Genomic DNA, 22,456 nt, shown 5'->3' with positions numbered 1-22,456 from the left:
ACAGTGAACATGGGTACAGAGGGCCACGCTGTTTCTCTGCAAATGTCCTGCCATGAGATGTCTGCGAGGAGGGCAGACTTGATGGCCTGTGCTCTTGTAGAAGGAACGGTGATGCCTGGTAATGGAGTGACTCAGGAAAGGGAGTAACACTCCATGATGCAGCAGGCAATCCATTTGGAGAGGTGCTGGGAAGAGAGGGTGCAGCCTTGGCAGTGTTCTGCTATTGTGAAGAAAAGTCTGGGTGATCTCAGAAAATGTGGGTGCATTGGAGATAAAAGGCCAGTGCATGACAGACGTTGAGGGAATGTAGTGTGCATTCCCTGTTGGAGGTATGTGGTTTAGGGTAAAAGGATGGGAAATGGATAACCTGGTTGAGGTGGAATCATGAGGCCACTTTGGGGAGAAACTTGGGGTGGAGTAATAGAGAGACCTTGTCTCTATGCAACACTGCAAAGGGTGGATCTGCCATCATGGCTGACAGTTCACCGACTCGTTGGGCTGAAGTGATGGTCACTAAAAAGATCACCTTCATAGATTGGTAGGTGAGCAAACAAGTGGCCAGGGGCTCAAAGGGCAGTTTAGTGAGGGCTGAGAGAATGAGATTAAGGTCCCAAGGGGGGGGGGTAGGCTTCCTGACTGAAGAGAAAGTGCTAAAGAGGCTGCAGCGGAACCGAGTAATGGTGGGATTGTTGAAGGCAGAGAAGCCATCTACAGGCAGGAGGAAGACACTGATCACCACCAGGTATATTCGAATGGAGGAGTGGACACGGCCTGAGCAGTGAAGGTTAAGTAGATAGTTCAGAATGGTCGGTATGGACACAGTGTTTATGGAGTGATGGCTATTGGATGCTCACTGCATGAAGCGTTTCCATTTGTCTTGGTAGCAAGCCCTGGTTGCAAGGAATTGACTGTGTGAGTACATTCTTTACCTGTGTGCAGCATTCATTGTCTATCCGCGAGCCCCATCCAAATACAGGCCATGAGGTGTAGAGGGTGCGAGTTGGGGTGCCAGATTTGTCCCTGTTGCTGTGTTAGGAGGTTCAGGAGAGGGGGAAGGCAGATCAGAGGATAGGTTGAGAGATGAAGAAGATCTGTGAATCAATATTGGCAGGATCAGAAGGGAGCTATGAGTATGAGGACTGCCCAGTCCCATCTCATTTTCCGGAGTACTTGTGGGAGGAGTGGGATGGCATAACGTAGTCCTGGTGTCCATAGGAGGAGAAAAGCACCCCCTTGTGAGCCTGGCCCAAAGATACCACTGGAGCAGAAGAGGGGGAGCGTGTGGTTGGTGGCTGTCACGAATAGGTCCCCACTGAAGGAAAATGGGATTGTGGATCTCCCACTTGTGACTGCAATGGAAGGAATGGCTGACAGTGTCCACCAGGGCTTTGTCTGTGCCCGGTAAGTGGACTGCATGCAGCGTGATGTTGTGATGCATGCACAAGTTCCACAGCCTTCCAGAGCAGTTCCACAGCTTTCTGTAGAATGTCTAGTTGAGTTGGGTCCATGTAGCTGCTCTGGGGGGATGAAGGGATGGGGGGGGGGGGGCGGGGGAAGGCATGGAAATCTATAAGATATCCCCAGTGTATGATGTCCAATACCCATCAATCGGTGGTAATCTTGCTTCAATTGTGAGCAAAGAGAGCAAGACGACCCACAAAATGATCAGGGAAGTTGGGAGAGGGTTGGGGTGTGGTTCATATTTCTCTGAGGAGTCAAAAGGGCTGTCTTGAGGGAGGTAGAGCCTGAAAGGTGTAGTTGGTAGAGGTGGAGGCAGCAGAGAATCTGGGTTTTTGGGAGCATTAGCAGTGGCGGGGTTCTTCCTGTGGACGTAGAGGGTAGGGTTGGTAGGTGGGGTATCAGGGTCAGAAGGATAGATGGTTTTGGTTGCAGGCAAGGGCTAGAGTGTATTGTCCCAATGACTGAAGTGTGGTCCAAGAGTCTGAGTGAATGTAGATTCTCGTCGGTCTTGTTACTGAACAATCTGTGGATGTTGAAGGGGAGGAGGTCTTCCAAGGTGTACTTCTTTAGGGAAGCCAGATATTTGAAGAAGCCAGGAGTCCCTTCAAAGCACCACTCCCAAGGCAAGGGAGCATGCTCCTGCATCTGCGGCATCTACTGCCACTTGGAGGGAGACCTTGGTTACTAGCTTATCCTCCTCAATGAAGACCTTGAATTCTGATTGCCGTTTGCACCACTAGTGAGTTCAGTGGTGGGTGCATGAAGAGAAAGTCTTTGCCTTTAGCCGAAACAAAGTTTCTCTGCCCACCTAGGTATTGGGGTGAATGATGCCGGAGTATGCCCGATTGCTTGTGCTGGTTGGAGGACTGCACTGTGGATTAGTAGTGCAATAAGTGAAGGACCAACTGGTTGTAAGATGTCCAGGAACTCGTCTTGGGGGTCTGACATTCTCTGCCGGAGATTGAGGGCCACTGCCATCTATTGTAGGAGGTCTTGATATTGACCGTGGATGGCTGGTGAGGAAAGTAACAGGGAGATGAGTGCTTCATCCAGACATGATAATGCCCCAGTCAGAATCGGCAGTCCCAATGGTTTTGGCGATACCAACAGTGCCAGGGGCAAATAGAGCCACGTGGTTCATTATAAACTGAGGGATGGGCAGTATACCCCGATGGAGGTCTGTGCTGGGGTGGAAGTTTTGGATTTCCTACAAACTATTACAACTATTAAAACTAATAAAACTACTAACTACTAATCCTTTTTTTTCCCCACTACACAGCTCTAAAGGTGAAGAGGAGGAGTGTTCCAAATCTGGCCATGTGGCAGTAAGGGTGAACTGAGGGGTATCAACCTGTGAGGTCCCATAAGACCTCGGATGCATCATGTGGATGACACACAACACACACGCAGGTCAACTGAAACTACTTCAAAACAGTTCTGGCTCCGGTGCATACACACCCACGTATGGAATCCACATAGGGACCAGCACGTGAAGAAGAACTTAGTGTATTCAGAATAAATCACCTACCACAAGAGATTGTCCACAACAGACCACTAACAATCGACTCCACTGTAGGCTCATAGAAATTGACATTCAAAGTCATGTGCCCAAGTATTCATAGAAACCAAAATTTTAACTTCACAAGTCTGAGCAATCATGGACCAGAGACAATACCATGTCACTTCTCTGATCATTCACAAATAACCACCACAGCTCAAATATCAGGAGTCATTAAAGCAAATACTCACAACCAGCTGTTTGTAATCAATCCAAAGAGTTAAAAAAAACTGCAAAAAGCTTTATTGAGTAATTCAAATAAAGAATGACTGTGAGGAAATCACAATTTGAGTATGCAAAGGGGGGCATCAAATTCATTGTTATTATTAATCATGTTTATCACAGTAGAGCCTGAAGGCCAACAAAGAATGGATCCTCACTGTGCTAGGCGCTGTACAAAAACAGAGTAGTAGACAGTCCCTGCCCTGAATAGCTTACAATCTAATTAGACAAGACAAACACTGGGTGGAGGAAGGGGTAAACACACAATCAGAGTGAATTATATGATGGCAGCAAACAGCATGTTAGTTCCTAATGAGGATGATGATTTGAGATTGGAGGTTACCTAGGAGGGGATCAGCTAAATGGAAAGAAAAGAAAAGTGAAGATGGGTGAGGAGGACAGGGCAGAGGAGCCAGGGTTTAGAGGGGCAGGCGTAGAATGAAGCTGGATAAGTGACTCTTTGTGAATTACCTGCTCAGCTCCATTGCAGCAATCACTACTTCTCCAAAAGCTCACAAATGTTAAATCAGCCAAACCACATCATAGCCCATGTCCTTGAGTGTGGCGTAGCCTTTTTGCAATACTCCGCAAACACAAAGTGACCATAGAGCTAACATTGCTATTACATTGCTGTTACTGGAAAGCCAACATGGCAGAATCACCCCACTCAAGGAGGATTCTCCAGGGATGTGATGCCAGCAAAGCTGCATTTATGCCAGCTGTCTTCTTGGTTGGCAGTGTATGGGGCATGGCCAGGGAAAAAGAGTTGAGACATGAACCTTCCTGAAATTTGCTGATCCTCAGTTACTAAAATGTCCCCTTGAGACTCTTGGCAATCAATGTAACTTAAAGCAAAGTTCAGGCAACGAAGCTATGAAATGGGACCAGCACAGCCAGCTGAAGATCAGAAGAGCTCAAAGATGTCTTCAAACCATATTTGCAACCAGCCCTCCTGTATTTCACTGTGCACTCCTTGGCTGCAGTCCAGGATCTGGGCCCACATCTCTGCAGAAAGATACGACACCTTGGCAAAGCAAAGAGCAATAACAGAATAGAGCGCTCACCAGCCCGACTCCTTTGTCTGCCCCCAACAATGCAATTCCTTTGCATTCCCTTTTTTAAAAAAAAGTATGTTGTATTACTGGAGGAAAAAAAAACCCTCCATCCTTGCTAATGCTACTTTAAATCAAATAGAGGTTTCTTCAACCAAGAAGAAATAGCAGGGGCAGGTGTGACTGGTTTAATAATAGGCATTAGTGTTACTTACAAAGCCCCTGATGCAAGATAAATCATTTAAAGATGTACATGTTTGTACAGCACTAGCACAAAAGGTTCCTGGTCCATGATACTACAATAATACAACTAATAAATAATAAGAAGCAGCATCAGGAATGGTCCAAAGCAACAAATGATTCCATCTGGCCAAAGAGTTCCTGTTCACGAAGATAAACTGAACCTTGCAGAAATTCCACAAACATGTAGGCAAATTAACACAAAATGAGTGATAAAACATCACCAAAGCAATAGCTCCAGTGAAAAAATGATTGATGCTGTCTCATCTTGAGACAGGAACCTCAGGGAAACATCTTCCCCGGGGAAATCCTCAGCAACAGCTGGTGCTGGTATGCTTTTGTGATCTAGGAAACCCACAATATTCCCCTGCAAAAGCACTTCCTGGATTCTTAAATGTACACTTGCTACGGGCAAATAGCTTATACTGCCATAAGTATCTTTCCTCTCTAGTAGCCTCTATAGCTCACTGCAAACTTCAGAGAACACAGGCAGCTAAAACAATCCAAAACTTCTGATATAGATTTTGAAATAATTTCAGTAAATCAGCATTTGTCTTAAGCCTTATTCCTGCAAGTTTTGGTGTTATGCACAGTACTGAGTGTGAGGTTGCTCTATTTCAGTGCAAGGGTTAGTGCACTGTGTGTATTTTCAAGTAAGTTTAAGTACAAGGCACATTCCTCCACACTCAGCAGTCACCTACATGCCTGCTCCCTTACCTTACAGTTTCACAGGTAAAGAGATGGAGCATGAATGGCTACTGGATATATCCCAAAGGACAGCAACTTAAGTGCAATCCTCATCATGGCAGTGAGCTGCTTAGATACACATATCCCCTCTTGGGCCTTACCTGTACTATAACCTGGCAAATACACACAAGTCTTCTCAAGATCAGGTTCCTCTCAGCTGTCTTCTGTCCTATTCATATTCCATGTTTATATCAGTGGTTCTCAATCTGCAGCCCAATCAGCACACAGATGTGACCCATGTGATATCCTCAGAGCCATACAGGCAGTATATATATTTTGGATGGATGCAACCCTCATAACACAAGTAAGTATCTCTCATTGACTGGATTAATATTACCCAGGTGAGCCAAAAATATTATATGGAGCAGAGAACTAGAGACACCTAACCTAAGTTAGATGTTCTGGACTCTCACCAGGTTGTGTCATATGGCACCTTAGACTGCCACTGTAGCATAACTGGATAAGGTTCTTCATGTGATTTGGGTTTACCCTGCAATAGCAGCCCACTGTTGTAATGCAGCTCTGAAAAGTACTGGCCTTATTCTAGACAGGTCCTGGAGAAAGACGAATCAGCCTTAATTCCAGTCTGCCCTAACTCTTTGAAAACTCTGAAGCAATGAAAGAATACTTGGTGTTCTGATGATGATTACAAAAAAAGATAATTTTGGTGAACCAGAAAACCAAAACAAGAGACTGTGTATTGACTGAGCTGGAGGTGGGAGAGGACTCCCTTTATAAAGGGTAAAATGGCTAACCATGATCTCAGGGGCAATCAGTTTTTGGATTGATTCCGTACGGGGAACTATCTCCCTCGTCCCTTGTTCTCTGGGTAAATATGTTCATTGGCTGTCACAGTTAGGAGATGAGCAGCCTTTTATTTTCTGTTTCCTTTCTTCTTTATTTTTGTTCCGTGTTTGGGCTGCTCACTTAAAGGTGCTAAGTTGGAGTGGTGTAATTTGTCAGTCCTTGTACGTGTCTGTGTGCTCTGGTTTGAATTCTCTTGGCAGAGCATGTCATTGTTATTTTATTGCATTTTCTGATTTCTGTGTCAAATATGACTAGAATAATAACAAAAACCAATTGTGTTAAGCACTCCAAAAATATGTTAATATTCAAGAGCAGCATCTCCCTCAGGAGCACCTTCTTCCTTAACTCCCTGGTTCCTAGCTGTTCTCTCCTACTGCCAGGTGGCGTTCTTATATTACTGCCTTTCCCAGCCTACCTTCTTGGTACCTTTAAATTTTGCAGTCACGTAACTATAGCCCTGAATTAGCCATTTTTAGCTGGCTGTTTGCTGCTGCTGCTTTTCTTCCGTATAGTTAATAGTCTTGATTCCTATTCTGTTCCCCTTCCAGTTTTTCCTTTTCTAAGGCGTGAGCAAATTTATAAACTCATTTATGTTACTTAGATTATATGTCACTGGTTCATAACTATTCCAGTTAACTGGATGTAACTTTACTCATGGAAACAGTCCCACCCCCTGCATAAGTGTTTGCAGACTGGGACTGTAAATATGGTTATCATAATAAAAGTGCCTCACTTTAAAAAATTCAACTTTACACTCACTTTATTTTAGCTAATTCTAATTTCAGCGAACAACCCTTTACCATGAACTAGATCATTCACCAAGGAAACGCTGAAGCTCAGTGCTTCATCTCTACACCTGTACATTCATCCAGTAAATGAATCAATGCATCTTTGAGTCCTATATGCATATAGACTGCAAAATATAAATGAGGTAAAATAAAAATATATTTTAACTTCAAATAAAGCTCACAAACTTTCTACCTTAAATAATCCAAGAAATTCCTGTCTGGTTCATTTATGAAGTGTGAAGCTGAATGCAGTTTAGGTTCAACAAGTGAAACTTCATTAAAAACTCTGTGCACTGCTCTGTCCATGGGGCTGAGCTGCTTCCAGCCGCATTTCCTGAATTCCCTGTTCCATTAGGGTCCTATCTATAACATTCCCTCCAGGGAACATTGATCCTTTGATTCCCGTTCCAGTGACCATCTTTCTCACTTTACAAACATCAGTAACAAACAATTAACTCCCAGACCCCCCCTCTCCCTCACTCCATGTCCCTTCACCCAGAGGTTGCTAGTACATAGCTGAGTTGAACAGCGAGAGTTCTATGGCACCTTAAAGACTAACAAATTTATTTGGGCATAAGCTTTTGTGGGCAGAAACTCCCTTCGTCAGATGCATGAAGTGGAAACTTCAGTTTGGTAGGTATATATACACAAGCAAGGATGGGCGAGTTACATCACAGTGAGAAGGATGAGTGTTAATGTGGTTAATATAATCAGGTGGGATGAGGCCATTCACAACAGTTGATGAGAAGGTGTGAATGTCAAAAGAGGGAACATTTATTTTTTGTAGTGGGCTAACCGCTCCCAGACTCTATTCAGACCTAGTCTGATAGTGTCAAGTTTGCATATGAGTTCCAGCTCTGCAGTTTGGTGCTGGAGTTTGATTGTGAAGTTTTCTTGTTGAAGTAAGGCAACTTTCAAGTCTGTTAGTGAGTGTCCAGGGAGATTGAAGTGCTCTCCTATTGGTTTTTGAATGTTACAATTCCTGATGTCTGATTTGTGTCCATTTGTTGTTTTGCGTAGAGACAGTCCGGTTTGGCCAATGTACATGGCAGAGGGGCATTGTTGGCACATGATGGTGTATATCACATTAGTAGATGTGCAGGTGAACAAGCTTCTGATGGTGTGGTTGATGTGGTTAGGACCTGTGATGGTGTCACTTGAGTAGATATGTGAGCAGAGTTGGCAATGGGGTTTGTTGCAAGGATATGTTCCTGGGTTAGTGTTATTGTATGGTCTGCAGTTGCCGGTGAGTATTTGCTTCAGGTTGGGGGGCTGTCTGTAAGCAAGGGCTGGCCTGCCTCCCAAGGTTTGTGAGAGTGAGGAATCGTCTTTCACAATAGGTTGCAGATCCATGATGATGTGTTGGAAAGGTTTTAGCTGGGGGCTGTAGGTGATGGCCAGTGGCATTCTGTTGTTTTCCTTGTTGGGTCTGTCCTGTAGTAGGTGACTTCTGGGTACATGTCTGGCTCTGTCAATCTGTTTCTTCACTTCCCTAGGTAGGTATTGTAGTTTTAAGAATGCTTGATAGAGATCCTGTAAGTGTTTGTCTCTGTCTAATGGATTGGAGCAAACGTGGCTGTATCTTACAGCTTGGCTGTAGACAATGGATTGTGTAGTGTGTCCTGGGTGGAAGCTGGAGACATGTAGGTACGTACAGCAGTCAGTGGGTTTTTGATATAAGGTGCTGTTTATGTGGCCATCACTTATTTGCACTGTAGTGTCCAGGAAGTGGATTTCTTGTGTGGACTGGTCCAGGCTAAGGTTGATGGTGGGGGTGAAAATTGTTGAAATCCCAGTGGAATTCTTCAAGGGACTCTTTTCCATGGGTCCAGGTGATGAAAATGGCATACTATTTTGAGGCATCTAAAAAAAGGTACATTTCTTTAGAAATCTGACCCCATAGCTATGCCCACTTACACAAGCTGAGGGGGTCAGGTCTAGTGTATTTTCTGAATCTTCAAAACAAGTTGAACCTAACTTTAAGTGTTACTCAAACTTTTAGACCATAGATATCTTTGGTGTTAGTTGGCAGAGCAAATTACTTCAGTGGGATTTGTGTCCACTTATGGAGGATTGGATTTAGTCCTGTATGTCGTTTCTCTTTAGCCGATACTGCATTTTCTGATGGTGTGGAAACGTGGCTAAGGGCCTGCTCCTAGCCTCAGTGAAGACCACTAGGTTAGACTATGGCAGCAACAAATATCATTAATATAATCATAATAGAGATGTTCAGACCCAGATCTCAGCAGGGGTGATTGAATTCAGTGGAGTTATGCTGATTTACACCAGCTAAGGATCTGACCTTCAGAGTCTTACAGAATCTATAATAGTCCAAATTCCAGGAAAATTAGTCACTACTCCAAATGTGTGGTTTTGACAAAGAAACTTTCCTATGCACACTTAGAGAGAGAAGCACTCATGGCATTGTTTGTGGAATACCAGATTGCTAAGAAATATTTTGTATAAATGCTTGGTATGATTATTCTGACTGTAGAGTGCCCATATCTGAGGAAGAGCCCTATGTAGCTCAAAAGTTTGTCTTTCTCACCAACAGATGTTGGTCCAATAAAAGATATTGCCTCACCGCCGTGTCTCGCTAATAAGATGTATGGCAGCAAAGACAGACAGTTTCATCCCAGAGTCTAGGATTTCAGTCAAAGATAAAACAGAAAATATATCATAGTAGCCTTTTCTCCTTTTTCAGAAGCAGCATTAAAACACCTTTTTTGTCTACAAAATACTGTGTCCTAAAGCAACGATATATATTTTTCAAATAAATCAGTACATTTGAAGCTCTATTTCTTATTTCCCCCACTTGGATTTCATGAAGTCATGAATAAAATGAGACAACTGAGGCCTGGTCTACACTAGAGAGTTTTATTGACAAAAGTCAGCTTTTGTTGACAAAACAGTGCCAGTGTACACACTGCAGTCACCTCCCCGCTGCAGAAACTGCCGTTTTTCCGACAAAATAAAACCGTCTCTACGAGAGACGTAGGGCTTTTGTCAGCAGAGCTAGGGCGACACAGTGTTAGTGTAGACACCGTGTCCCTTTAGAGTGGTGGAGGGGCTGTCATACTTGTCACTGCTCTAGCAGAGCAATTGAGAAGTAAGTGGGGGTGGGAGGGCCTGGAGCCCAGCTCCATAAGCTACTGGGCTCCCAGCTGTGGGTCGCGGGAGGCTGCTCCCCAGCTACCAGTGCAAGCTGGAGCCAGAGACCAGGATTCAAACAAGCCGCGGGCAGTTGCCACCCAGCTGTGAGCCCAGGGAACAGGGAAGCTGCCCCAGGCTCCTGGTTGAGAGCCAGGGCTCTAGCGGCTCCCACTCGGCTGGCGGGTGCAATAGGCTGCCGCGAGTTTTCAAACCGGGGCTGTGAGCTGGGGCATGGGCAGCTGCCGCTCGCCTCCCAGCTGGGACCAGGTGGAACGGAGCCCCGCTGAAAGCCCCAGATGCCAGCAACCTGTGGGCAGCTGCCACCCAGCTGCAAATTGGGGTGCAGAAGGCTCCAGCCCCAACCTGAAAGCGAGCTGCTGCAGCCCACTCCCAGCTCAGAGCCAGACCGGGCAGGACACAGGGAGAAGTCCCCATGCGGCTGCCCCGACTCCCGGCTGGGACCAGGATGGGGATGGAGGGAAGACGCACTCCACCGACCCAAGGAGAGCTGAGTGGACATGAGCCACCACTAAAATTATAACGGTAGCTGAAAGTCAACATAAATATGTCGACTTATTTTTTTAGTGTAGACAAGGCCTGAGAAGTCTTTCCATCTTAAACTTAAGCCTAAATTATATATATATTTAAAAAAAAAAGATGAAAATGCCATTCAGACAATGGAAGAAAACATGGACTCCAGTTCTTCACAAATAATAGTGTCCCCTGTAAAGTACACTGGAATCCTCATGCAGGTTACTGATACTAAAGACTGATACTGAATACATACACAGAAATTATGCCACCTCTGCAAGACTTCTCCTGGGTATTGCTTCATTTGTGTGCTATACTAACAGTATTTGATACGAGGATAAAGTCTATACTAATTATATGCAGTGTGATTTAGTGCTACTGGAAGTTGGACACTGACCTTAAAGAGCTAGCCTCACAACTGAATTTTAGAACAAGCCTGCCCTACATTTTAACAATCTATGTGCAGAATGAAAAAGTGAAAAGATGGAAATATCTGGCAGAATAAATCCCTACAAGTCAGTATCGGTTACAATGTACATATTTTAGAAGACATGTAATGAAAGAAAAATAGTTACCAGTTTTCTAAAATGACAGTTATCCTATTCGAGACAGAGTATATATATTTTGGCTTGTAGCGTCACATGAGCTCTGAGTGAGGATGAAGGACAGAGATTTCCTCCTTCATGCCTCTTTCTGGGCAATCATTGGCTCTGCAGCTTCCTCATCCTGCTGGTCTGTTCTGGCCTTTGCCTCCTTGGGCTCCTGCACTCACTACAAGAGAACGTGGACGTTTTCTAGGTCCTGGTCTGGTACCCCCTTCTGCCCCTGGTCATCTTCATACAGCAAAGACACCAGCTCTGACTTTCTGAAGCTTTTAGATTTTGGCTTCCTTTCTTTGCACAACTCCACTAGCTGATCTTTCTTGAGCCATCTGTCTCTATACTCTCTTCCCAACAAAGCATAATGTTTCTGTTGCGTTTGCCTTCTATATACAGGTTTTTACTGCTGTACAGCCAGAATATTTTGGAGATCACCCAGACCAAAAAGGGGTTTTGTCACTGCCTGCTGTATAACTTGGGTGCCTTAATGTTATGTTGCTATTCTCAGGCCCGCCGACAGGGGGGAACAAGTGGGCAATTGCCCAGGGGCCCAGAAGATTTAAAAAGGCCCAGGAACCCCAGCCACCTTCACCACAGGTACTTCCCCCCCGCACACCAGGAAGCCTTGTAGGCAGGGCCCCCCTGCAGAGCTCCCAGGTATACATGGGGTGGTATCTGCAACAAAGGCAGCTGGGCACACTTTGGAAGCCCTAGCTGTGCAGGAAGAGTGTGCCCCGCTGTGCAGCCAGCAGCTCACTGGGCACCAGCACCACGATGAGTACATGATGTGGACCACGTGGCTCGTGCACCAGGCAGCCGCCACATGGGGCAGGCTCCAGCCTGCCCAGCACCTCCCCGCCCTTATGCACACGTCCCTCCCGCACAGTGCCAGCTGTATTTGGTGCCAAGACACAGCCACCTCTGGTTGGTGAAAGGCGGAAGTGCAGAACTTCTCAGGTAGAAACTGTATTTTGGAGTGAAGATCAGCAAAACAGCCCAGAACACCACAATTCACAACTGCTAAAATAACCCCTAAACTGTTGGTTAAAAACAGCCCAGTTGGGCTACAAATTAGCATGCTTGGGCAGTAATAGTTTGCCAGATCACTGCTGCATTCTCCAGAATTGACTCTGGCAGAGTGGCAGCAACAGCAGTTTGAGTGAGTGAGTGATGTCTCAGCTGTGGAGTGTGGTATTTCACATCAGTCCTTGCTGTTCATTATGGAGTACAAACATAAGTCTGGAGCTCAGAAACAGAGAGAAAAACAAGACAAAGCAGCCCAACTTGAAAAAGTAAGAAAGGTAATCGTACTTTGATTGTGGGGTTAGGCCTAAAGAAGATCAGGCAGAACCACTAGTAGTGGGTCTAATAGTTCAGAGCATGCCTGTGATGAAAAAGCCAGTGAAGTTTCTGTTAAAATGTGTGATTTAAGTACAAAAACAGTCCAAAGTAGTGTTCTTGCACAGGAAGAAACACTTGATACAAATAAGACTAAAAAACCAAGCACCACTGAAAGTAATATTGCACTCCAAGAGAATGAAGGATGTGGATTTGATACTGGACTTTTATCAAATACTGCACTATCTGCAACTCTGATCAAAATTGTTGTTCAAAAAGCACCATCTAAGCGTCCAGACACATTTCCCGGTGACAGAAAAAGAAAGTTTCCGAATTCTGTATTAAAATCAACCAAAAAACAAAACTGGAGAGGTTTCTGACAGGGATTGGCTTGTGTGGTGTGAAAGTGTAGAATTGCTCTTTTGTTTTCCTTGTAGATTATTCAGTTCAGAGGCCTTTTCTTGCAAATCGGTTTTGGCAAGTGACAACGGCTGGAAAAAGGAATTGTCATGGCACAAATTGTATGATAAATTGCCTGCTCATGAAGTCAGTGATCATCACAAGCCATGTGATTTGAAATGGCGCGATTTAGAGAGAAGACTTGCCCAAGGAACTGATATAAATTCAAAGCTTGACGAAGAAATAGAAGCTAAAGTGAAGTACTGAAGGGATTTGCTTAACTGAATTCTGTCAGTTACTTTGTTCCTGGGTGAGAGAGGACTTGCTTTCAGGGGGAACTTCAAACACAATTGGAGACTTCCATAACAGTACTTTTCTTGGAATTGTTGAATTGCTTGCCAAATACGATCCAGTTCTTCGGGATCATGTTACTAAAGTGAGGCAATCTCAAGACAATGGAAAATGACTTCAAGCTCGTTATCTTTCTGCAGACAGTCAGAATGAGTTTATCCAGCCATGCAGCACAAAAGTAGTTCAAGAAATATTATTGGAAAGATGACAATCTAAATATTTTGCTATGCTTGTCGATGAGACCCCTGATTCTTCTCACACAGAGCAAACGACAATCATCCTAAAATACGTTTTGCACAACAATACAGGTTTTGCTATCAAAGAATGATTTCTGGAGTTTGTTGACTGCAACAAAAAAACTGGACAAAACATTGCTAACTTCATTATAACTGCATTGGAAAAACACAATATCCCATTGCAAGACTGTAGGTGCCAGGGTACAACAATGGTTTGAATATGGCTAGCAAATATTGGAATTAATCCTCTCACCAAATTTTCTAAATGTGGCGCTCACAGCTTAAATTTGTGGCTCAAATGCAGCTCTGATGATGTAATCACATTTTTAGGTATCAAACAATCTACAATTTTTTTGCTCACAGACCTCAACTGCAAACAAAGATTGGATATTCATTGCATAATCTGTCCCAACTAGATGGTCAGTTCGCGGTGAAAGTGTTAAAACATTTATCACTATTAAAACATGAATGTACAAGTGCGAGGAACTAAAACTGTCTTCTGAGTGCAAAACCGAGCTAAAGGAAATTCAACGTGACATATTGTCATTTAAATGTACTTTGATGGCAACAATATGGCTCAAAATATTAGTTGCCTCAGATCAACACAATAAGGTTCTTTAATCAAGAGAGGCAACTCTTGGAAGTACAAAACATTGATAACTTGATTGAAGAGTTTAAAGAGTTACATGGTAAGTGGAAAACTCTTCTATCAGAAGCCAAGTGGGCAGCCGAAGCCATGTCAACAGATCTGCCAACTGAAAACCCTGAAAAATGCACAAAAAAAGAGAAAGCTGTTTCACAATGAAACACCAGAAGCCCAACTGGGAAAAAAGAATGATGAGACAGATTTTAAAGTGACTGTTCACCTTCCTCTGCAGCGTGGGGCACAGGTCTCTTGCTGGTGAATTCTCTGTACCTTGAAGTCTTTAAATCATTATTTGAAGACTTGAATAACTTAGTCTTAGGTTAGGGGTCTATTACAGGAGTGGGTGGGTGAATTCTGTGGCCTGCGTTGTGCAGGAGGTCAGACTAGCTGATCATAATGGTCCCTTCTGACCTTATAGTCTATGAGTCTATGTTTTTTACAAGCTTGTTGACTGTGTAATTAGGAGGCTAATAGAGCGGTTTGTCATGGTCAGAGATAGCAATAATTAGTTCAGCTTTTTGAGGTTATATTTGGAATTCATTGATACTCAAATTGAAAACCCGTGTTCTGCTTTCTGCAGAGAATATGACAACCATGTATTAGATGAAACACATGAAAGCAATTTATACGGCAAACTTTAGAAGTGCTCCTCTCAAACCACTAGAGCTGTTAAATAAAATCATGAGCTTATGTTGGAATGTCTTATTCCTTACGTCACTGTAGCTCTGTGATGTTCTGCACCATACCTGTCACTGTTTATGAAGCCAAAAGATCTTTTAGCAAAAGGAAACAAATCAAAAGCTTACAAGGATCAACAATCGGACAAGAAAGACTGAATGGTCTTGCTCTTCTTGCTATTGAGCATGATCTTGCCAGGTCATTGAACTTTGAAGATATAATCGATGATTTTGCGGCAAAAATATCCAAAACAGTTGCATTTTAGGACCTCTTCCGCATTCAGATATTGAGAGTATTTATTTTTTTAATTCTTTTAAAATACTTGTTTTATTATTATATATTTAAATTTTGTTGTTCATATTCAGTTACATCTTGTATATCAGTTTTTTCTTTGTCTTTAGATTACACATGAAACATGATTAGGTGTTTAATTAGCCCACTTCATACTTCAGGTGTTTTCTTACTTTGTGCTTATTTAAATGTTTTATATATTAATTAATTTCATGCCATAATGTATTTATTTAATTTCAATATATAATTCACAACAACAAATTCTACATCTTATATTTAATACTGGTGCTGTAACTGGAAAAAACTGGGGGGAAGGGGGAAGGTAACTACATCAAGCAACACCACAATTTATGCATAGTGTGTTCTAAAGAGTGACCAATAGGATAAAAAGTAGTGTCGGAAACTTCAGCCATCCCTTTTTTAGGGGGCCCATTGACTGTTTTGCCCTGGGGCCCAGAATTGCTGTCAGCAGGCCTGGATATTCTTCATGGCTCTGTCCCCAGTAACCAGCCTGCCAGAGCAAGGTCACATCCTAGCTTCCACCAGCCTAGTTACTTCTTACAAGGTTATTGCAAAAATCCCTTCTGGTCCCGAATCCCCCCAAATCTGTCTCCCTGAGTTTTTAACTACCAGACACTCAGATTTTTCCCCTCTGGTTCATCACCCAAAAAGACGTGAAACCTGCCCCCATTTAGAAGTTTCACGTTGGTGCACACACTCCATATAGCTTGCACAGTAGAGACATGCTTGAGACAAAAATAAACAAAACATTTATTTAATAGAAGCAAATAATAGATTCAAAGATGAAATAATAAGGCGAAGCAAACACATAAAAGTTATACAGAACATAAAGACACTATATTAGCTAAATTCCCTTTATTAATACAAGTTACCTATTGCCTCTGAAGAGTTTCCCAGCATGCCCTCTGTCCTAAACAGGATCCAGTGCTTAGATGCTGGCTTTCTGTTTCTGGATAGCCTTCACTTCAAATCCATCCCTTTTAACAGGGTTTTCTTCCTTTTTCCAAGACTATGGTGATTCATGATTACACAGGGTGGGGTTTCCCAAAGTAGGGTTTTCTTTCCAGTTTCAAGTTGTTTCAGTGTTTTCTCATTAACTTTAATGGTCAACCATTGTCTGTTCCTGCCTGGACAATGCTAGGTGCTCAAGAGCTGGTTTTGTGTAAACACCTGCCCTGGGAGGTGCCCTACCTGCCTGATTATATCACTATACTAATGTGAGGTGATGTGGCAGTTGCACTGACAGTTACATTTTCCACACATATATACATGCATACAGTCATAACCATAACCTGGATACGTCTCCTAATGACCATCAAGTTCAGGACATTACAAGGTTGCATAAAAGACCTTACTTAGTATATTTTATATACACAATAACACTGTCTACAACCAGTTGATTCAATGGCTTATTTTGGGGGCTTCGGACCCTCCTGTTCTCCCCTTAGGGTGTCTGGATCTTGATCATGACAACACCCTTTTCCAAACCTGCATTACATTGCTGACTCAATCTATCTGATCTACCAAAGCCTCCAGATCCTTTTCAGCAGTATTACTGCCTTGCCAGTTATTCCCCGTGTTGCATTTGTACATTTGATATTTTTCCTTCCTAAGTATAGTACTTTGCACTTGTCTTTAATGAATGTCATCGTGCTGATTTCAGACCAATTTGTTGAGATCATCTTGAATTCATTCCTTTCTTCCTGCTTGTTTACTTGAAGCCTGCTAGTAAGCTAAATCAATATATTAATATAGTAAACATCCAAACAAACAGGTGCAATGGCGGGCACTCATTTCTGGAGCAATCTCTGGCCGGCTGTGGAGGAACCTTGGTTCCCATTAGTGTGCTTTCCATAAGTTCAGTGAACTCTCCCTCTTCAGGGGTCTACTTTATTCATTCCAAAGGAGAACATGTTGCACAAATAAGCCTCCACCCCAGCATCCTAGCCAGCAGGGGAAGAGGGCAGAGTAAACCTCAGTCCATCATCCCCCATCCATCCAGGCTCCTTACCAGCAAGACCCCTCTTGACCCAGGGCACTCCTCTAGAGTCCAGGCTATGACAGATATTGCAAATATCTGTTTTTCCTCCTACCCTTTGTCTGTCTGGTCTGTTTAGGCTGTAAGCCCTCTGGGGCAGGGACTGTTTCTTACCAAGTGTTTTTATAACATCAGACACAACAACAGTGTTGCCAACTCTCATGATATTAGGTATTTTTCTTAAAGCCCCATTCATAATTGTGTGAGAATAATTCTTCATATTTATTTATTTATTAATAATTTAGTTTCTAGACCTCTTGGTTGTAGAGAAAAGCTTGAAAGCATGACCTCTAAAGGCCCCAAACCGAGGAGGCTACTAAAAAGAAATACTTTTTAAAAATGTCATGATTTTTTTAAAAGTCTGCCCTCTGGATTTTGAACAGTTGGCTTGGCAATAGAAGAAAGGGGCCCTGATCTTGGTTGAGGCTTCCGGGCACTGTCATAAGACAAATTATTTCAAGTGCAGTACTGCATCTGTGCCTTTCCATGGTCGATCTGTGTGATGATTACAACAGGGTTGCACATACTTTTGAGGATTTTATCATCACGCTTTCTTCACACAGCAACATGTCATACAATACAGTCATCTAAAAGCCCTTCTGTGATAGTAACAATCCAAAGTCATCATATGAATACCAAGGAAAACAGAGTGAAAGTTCTCAAACAATGCCATATTACCGAAACTAAAGGGTATATAGAAATCCACGTTTTTCTGATAAAATGTCAGAAACTCATCCTCATCACAGGAAATAATTAGTCTTCTTAAATAAGAAGAGGGAAAACAGATATGAAAAGATCAGATTTTTTGGGGGGAGGGAGACCGGATGTTTTGAAAAGCAACACCTCTCTTGGAGTCCTGAGGATCTTCTATTTCCCCACCTTTTAATCCATTCACAGCATGCCACTATTTTTCTAACCACAGGCTGGAAAGTTTACTGGAACCAGTCAACAGTCACTCAGACAACCAGAAAAACTCGTCTTGATCAAAGAAAGGCATGGTCTCTTTCAAGGACTAGGCATGCTGGTATTTCTGCACTTTAGCCTATAGCTACCCTAAAAGTGAGATATTGGTTCAGCAAATTCAACAGAAATTTGCCACGAGGTCCCACCGGATCCAGGGACAAAGACTATTTTAAAGAATTCTGTGCAATCTTCCTCCTGAAGGTGTTTATTATTCCACAGTTTGTCTATTTCATACAAACAGCTATCAGATATACCATGACTGTCATTTGTCTAAATTACAATTATTTAGATCACAACCAAGGGCTGCGCTTAGTCTCTTTCCTAACAAACAAAGTTATGAACTGGTGGCTTTCGGAGCTGTTGTTCTATTAAATAGAATGAAGATTCTAGAGAATTTTAAGGCAACTGAGGGTGAAGAAATTATTTTAAAAGGCTTAAATAACTCATAAGACTGAATTCATTTCCAAGCAATTCCTATTAAGGAATATAGATCAGAATGACCCAACTTTGTTGGCTGTAAATAAATTAAGAATATTTTCAAATGTGGATGCTGAGAACTGTTTGAATTCTGAAAAGGATATGTAAAAGGCTTGCCTGGAACAGCATCATCAAGAGACCCAGCAAATGGAAAGCCAATTCCCTCCCAGACCTTACTTAAACAATAAATTACACATTTGACTGTTAACAATAAGGGCACTGACACATTTTTATTCCTCTGAAAATAAAGAGATCAGCCAATATTACCCTCCAGAATTGTTCAAACAAAACAGCTACAGATGTTAAGAAAAAACTGAATAATGATTTATTGATTAAATCTAACTTTTGCATTACTTAGCTTAACAATTTTTTGAAGAGTAAAATATGAATTTAATGGCATTGAGAGATGTTACTAGAACATGAACATACCAGTACCACTTGTCCCATTCAACAATTTAGCTTGATTTCTATTACATTGACATTTGATACATATAGCCGGCATTGTCCTGTCAAAACATGTTATACACCATAATCAGCATTCTCGTAGATGCCTAACATTTTTGTGTGCATTCAAAAAGCTACAGTATAAAATTAATTCTGGTTAGTAAAGCATGCTAGTTTAGGGCCTGATATAGCAAGATATGTCTGGCTTTCTTGCCAGTGAGCCTGTAGAAGTCAAAAACTTTAGATTCTTCTCTCGAATATAACTACCTTAGAAGTATTTTTGGCTGAAATGGCCTATCGTCACATTATGCCCTTGATCCATGCTCATAATTCTCCTGAATATTGATGGAAATTATGGGCATAGATTTACAGTACAATAGGGCCAGATGACTTCAATTTTTTAGTTTTTGAAAAACTCCAGCATATTACACACAGTAAGCATGACTCTCCTCTTATCCTGCTGTAAACCCAAGAAGTAAATCCATGGAAGTCAATGGAATTGCACCATTGTAAAACAGGGTTAGGCGAGATTAGATTCAGCCTTAAAAAAGGTCCAGAATGTGAGAACCTTATATTAAATAGCACCATATCAAGTGTCGTCCTACTGACTTTAATGGGCGTAATCGTGGAGTAAGGTGCTGCTCATCGAGAGAAAGGGTATCAGAATCTGCCCAAGCAGCAAAATATTTCATTTTGGAACTTCATGACAACAATGAGTTTTACTAGGAATCAGATGCCACACCTGTGTAGATGGGCAAATTAGAACCAAATGCAGCAGAAATGAATCATTTCTGCTATGCAGATGGCCCAAGCCATAAAGACCCACATGCAGGGATGCTGCAACCCTTTGCATGTCACAGAGCAGAGTTCTGTAGCAGCTGCTCTCTATTTTGAACCTTAGTATATGTGGGCATATGTGGTGACTGGCAGGACATATCCACAATCTCTCCTTTTCTCCGACAACAAACCCTGTTGCATGAATGCTACTGTGGGTTGGGAATGAAAATTTTGTCCTTCAGCCTTGCCAGTATTGGACTGGGTTGCTGTATAGGGCAAAGCCCTTCTATTCACCCTTTGTTCCGTGGCAAAGGGTTTGACCATAGTTAACTTACTTATGGACAGAGGGGAATTTTTTTATTTAAATCAGATATTGGCTTTAAGAGCTGCTTGAAATAAGATTAAAAGTGTGAGTTTGCCTTAATTTATTCACTTAATTCACTGGGAAAATAAATATCTATCATACAATGTAACAGTCATCTTGGATAGGATTTTAAAAATCACAACTTTCTTTTCAATGTTTTTCATGATTTGCTGCTCTTCAGTCTCTGCTCTTAATTGCTGGGGAAATGTCCTTTAAGATGTACAATAGGTTTAGACTGATTGAACTCAGATTGTAGGTATCTCTACCAAAAACTAAGGACCTGATGCAGCAAAGAACTTGCTTAATTTTTTAAGCATGTGAATAGTGCTACATGCTTAAGTGCTTTGCTGGATGAGGACCTAACTTATGAACACGGAACATAGATGTCTTTCCCTAAATACTTGTCAGCATCAGTAGGGGCATTCAAAATTACAAGTGATACTTTTCTACCCATGAGAACTGAAATGACAACTTCACAAAGCTTCATTTAAACAGAATTCCTGATGCAAATTTTTTAAATACACTAATTTAAAATGGTAAAATAAAAAAGTATATTTAATGAATTTGCTGTATACCCTGTAGGTGGAGATTTGGTTTGAACAGTATTAAGGCACAATAAATGCAATACATGAAATGTATACATTTCACAATGTGTTTTGCTGAAGGTAACTTTTTACTACATAGTATTTACTGATGACAAGTCTTTCCATCAAGTATCTCCTCTAATTTTTTAAATATTTTTTTTCTTTGATTACCTGGATAAAAAGAGAATGTGTATCAAATTATTTAAATATTTGTGCAGTGCAAAATATATGCAAAATTGCAAACATTTTCTTCTAAAATACAGTAGATTGATATTGATTTTTCAGTATTTGGATCTCAGCAAAGAAAACTGCAATTTTTACATTCATTTCTAGACAGCATACCTATATCAAATTTTAATTAAAACATTAATATTTATAACAATATGTTAACTTATCTCTATAAAAATGTATTTTTGGCTGGTTCAGATCTTGTTTCTGCCAATTTACAAAACTGATTTAAAAAGACGGAGTATATAAAAAGTACTGCATTAGAAAATGGTGTGTTATATTATCAAGACTGCTATAAGACAAACTCATCATTTTAAAGTGACATTAAACAAATAGATTTTTCATGCTTTCCAAATAGGAAAATAGAGAAACCCCAGGATTTTTAATAATCTCTAAAATTGCCTCAGAATGGGTAGGTGTCCTGCACCTATGATTTAAAAATCAAAGTCTCCACAATGTAACCTTCAAATAAAATCTAGGCCTGCCTAATTCCTTTAGTAATGGAAATTTATTTAGATGAAAATGAAAATGTATTGCACTGAAATTAAAAAAAAAAAGGGAGATGAAGCATTTTTCTTAAGATTCAATATGATTGTTGTCTAGTGCAAAAAGCTGTCCCCTAAACATTGTCAGTCATCCAGTTTAGACGGTTTCAGGTTTACATTTTAGACATGATTGCTTTCTATATGCTGGATCACAGTGCAGTTTCAGAAATGATTAATCCTGAGGAAACATCTACTGAAGAATCTGTGACAACTTGACCATTCTGAATAACTTCTGGGTAATTTTTACTGAAGTAGACCTAGAAAAAGAAAATATCCATACATGATTAATTTTACCCACAATTACTAGTTTCAAAAGACATAGTTCTCCAGATTAATGCAATGTAAGTACAAAAATTAATTTCCTTAAAGAAACTGAACAGGAACTTTAGTTTAACGGAATTCAAGAAATAGCTCCTCATTCATTGAGGAATTAGTAAAATTACTCTCTGATCTTGCTCTCCGATCAGAATAAAGTATAACTGAATCCTCATATGAACTGTAGATCTACTTAAGTTCTGATAATTCAGATCAATATATATATTTTATCATTTTACATTAAACAGATAAGCAAAATTATTTTACAGGCTCAAAACATGGAGATAAATTAAAAACAGGGTGACAAAGCAGCTGTGAAATCTAGCGTCTGCACAAGGGTTTCTCATTTTCACACATAAAATGAACAAAATGGATTTGGATGTTAATATCAGGTTGTAATCCTTATATTTTACAAACTATGATTGACAACCATTGAAACCTCACAGTATATGTATGAAATATCCCAGCGTTTAATTTGTGCTGCAGAGCAGTTATAGGGCCTATAGAAATGTGATCTCGGGATAGTGTACCACAATAATGAAAGGAGAAGCAAAAGCTTTAACAATGCCTCAACCAAGCAACTTCTCTAAAATGTAAGATGAT

The 22,456-nt window shown here is 41.4% G+C and overlaps 1 protein-coding gene across 1 annotated transcript in view; it reads right to left on the bottom strand.

Moving 5' to 3' along the window:
- Positions 1-15,844: 15,844 nt before the first annotated feature.
- Positions 15,845-22,456, bottom strand: part of ABCC4 (ATP binding cassette subfamily C member 4 (PEL blood group)) — a 175,638-nt gene continuing 169,026 nt past the window's right edge. The window contains 1 exon segment of the mRNA XM_067536920.1: positions 15,845-21,795. Coding sequence (XP_067393021.1) covers positions 21,688-21,795 — 108 coding nt within the window. The 3' untranslated portion in view covers positions 15,845-21,687.

Source organism: Emydura macquarii, unplaced genomic scaffold, assembly GCF_026122565.2.
Source record: "Emydura macquarii macquarii isolate MOO-44397 ecotype Brisbane River unplaced genomic scaffold, CSIRO-AGI_Emac_v2 contig_3671, whole genome shotgun sequence".
NCBI classification, from domain to species: domain Eukaryota; kingdom Metazoa; phylum Chordata; order Testudines; family Chelidae; genus Emydura; species Emydura macquarii.
This window is presented reverse-complemented; position numbering and strand designations above follow the sequence as displayed.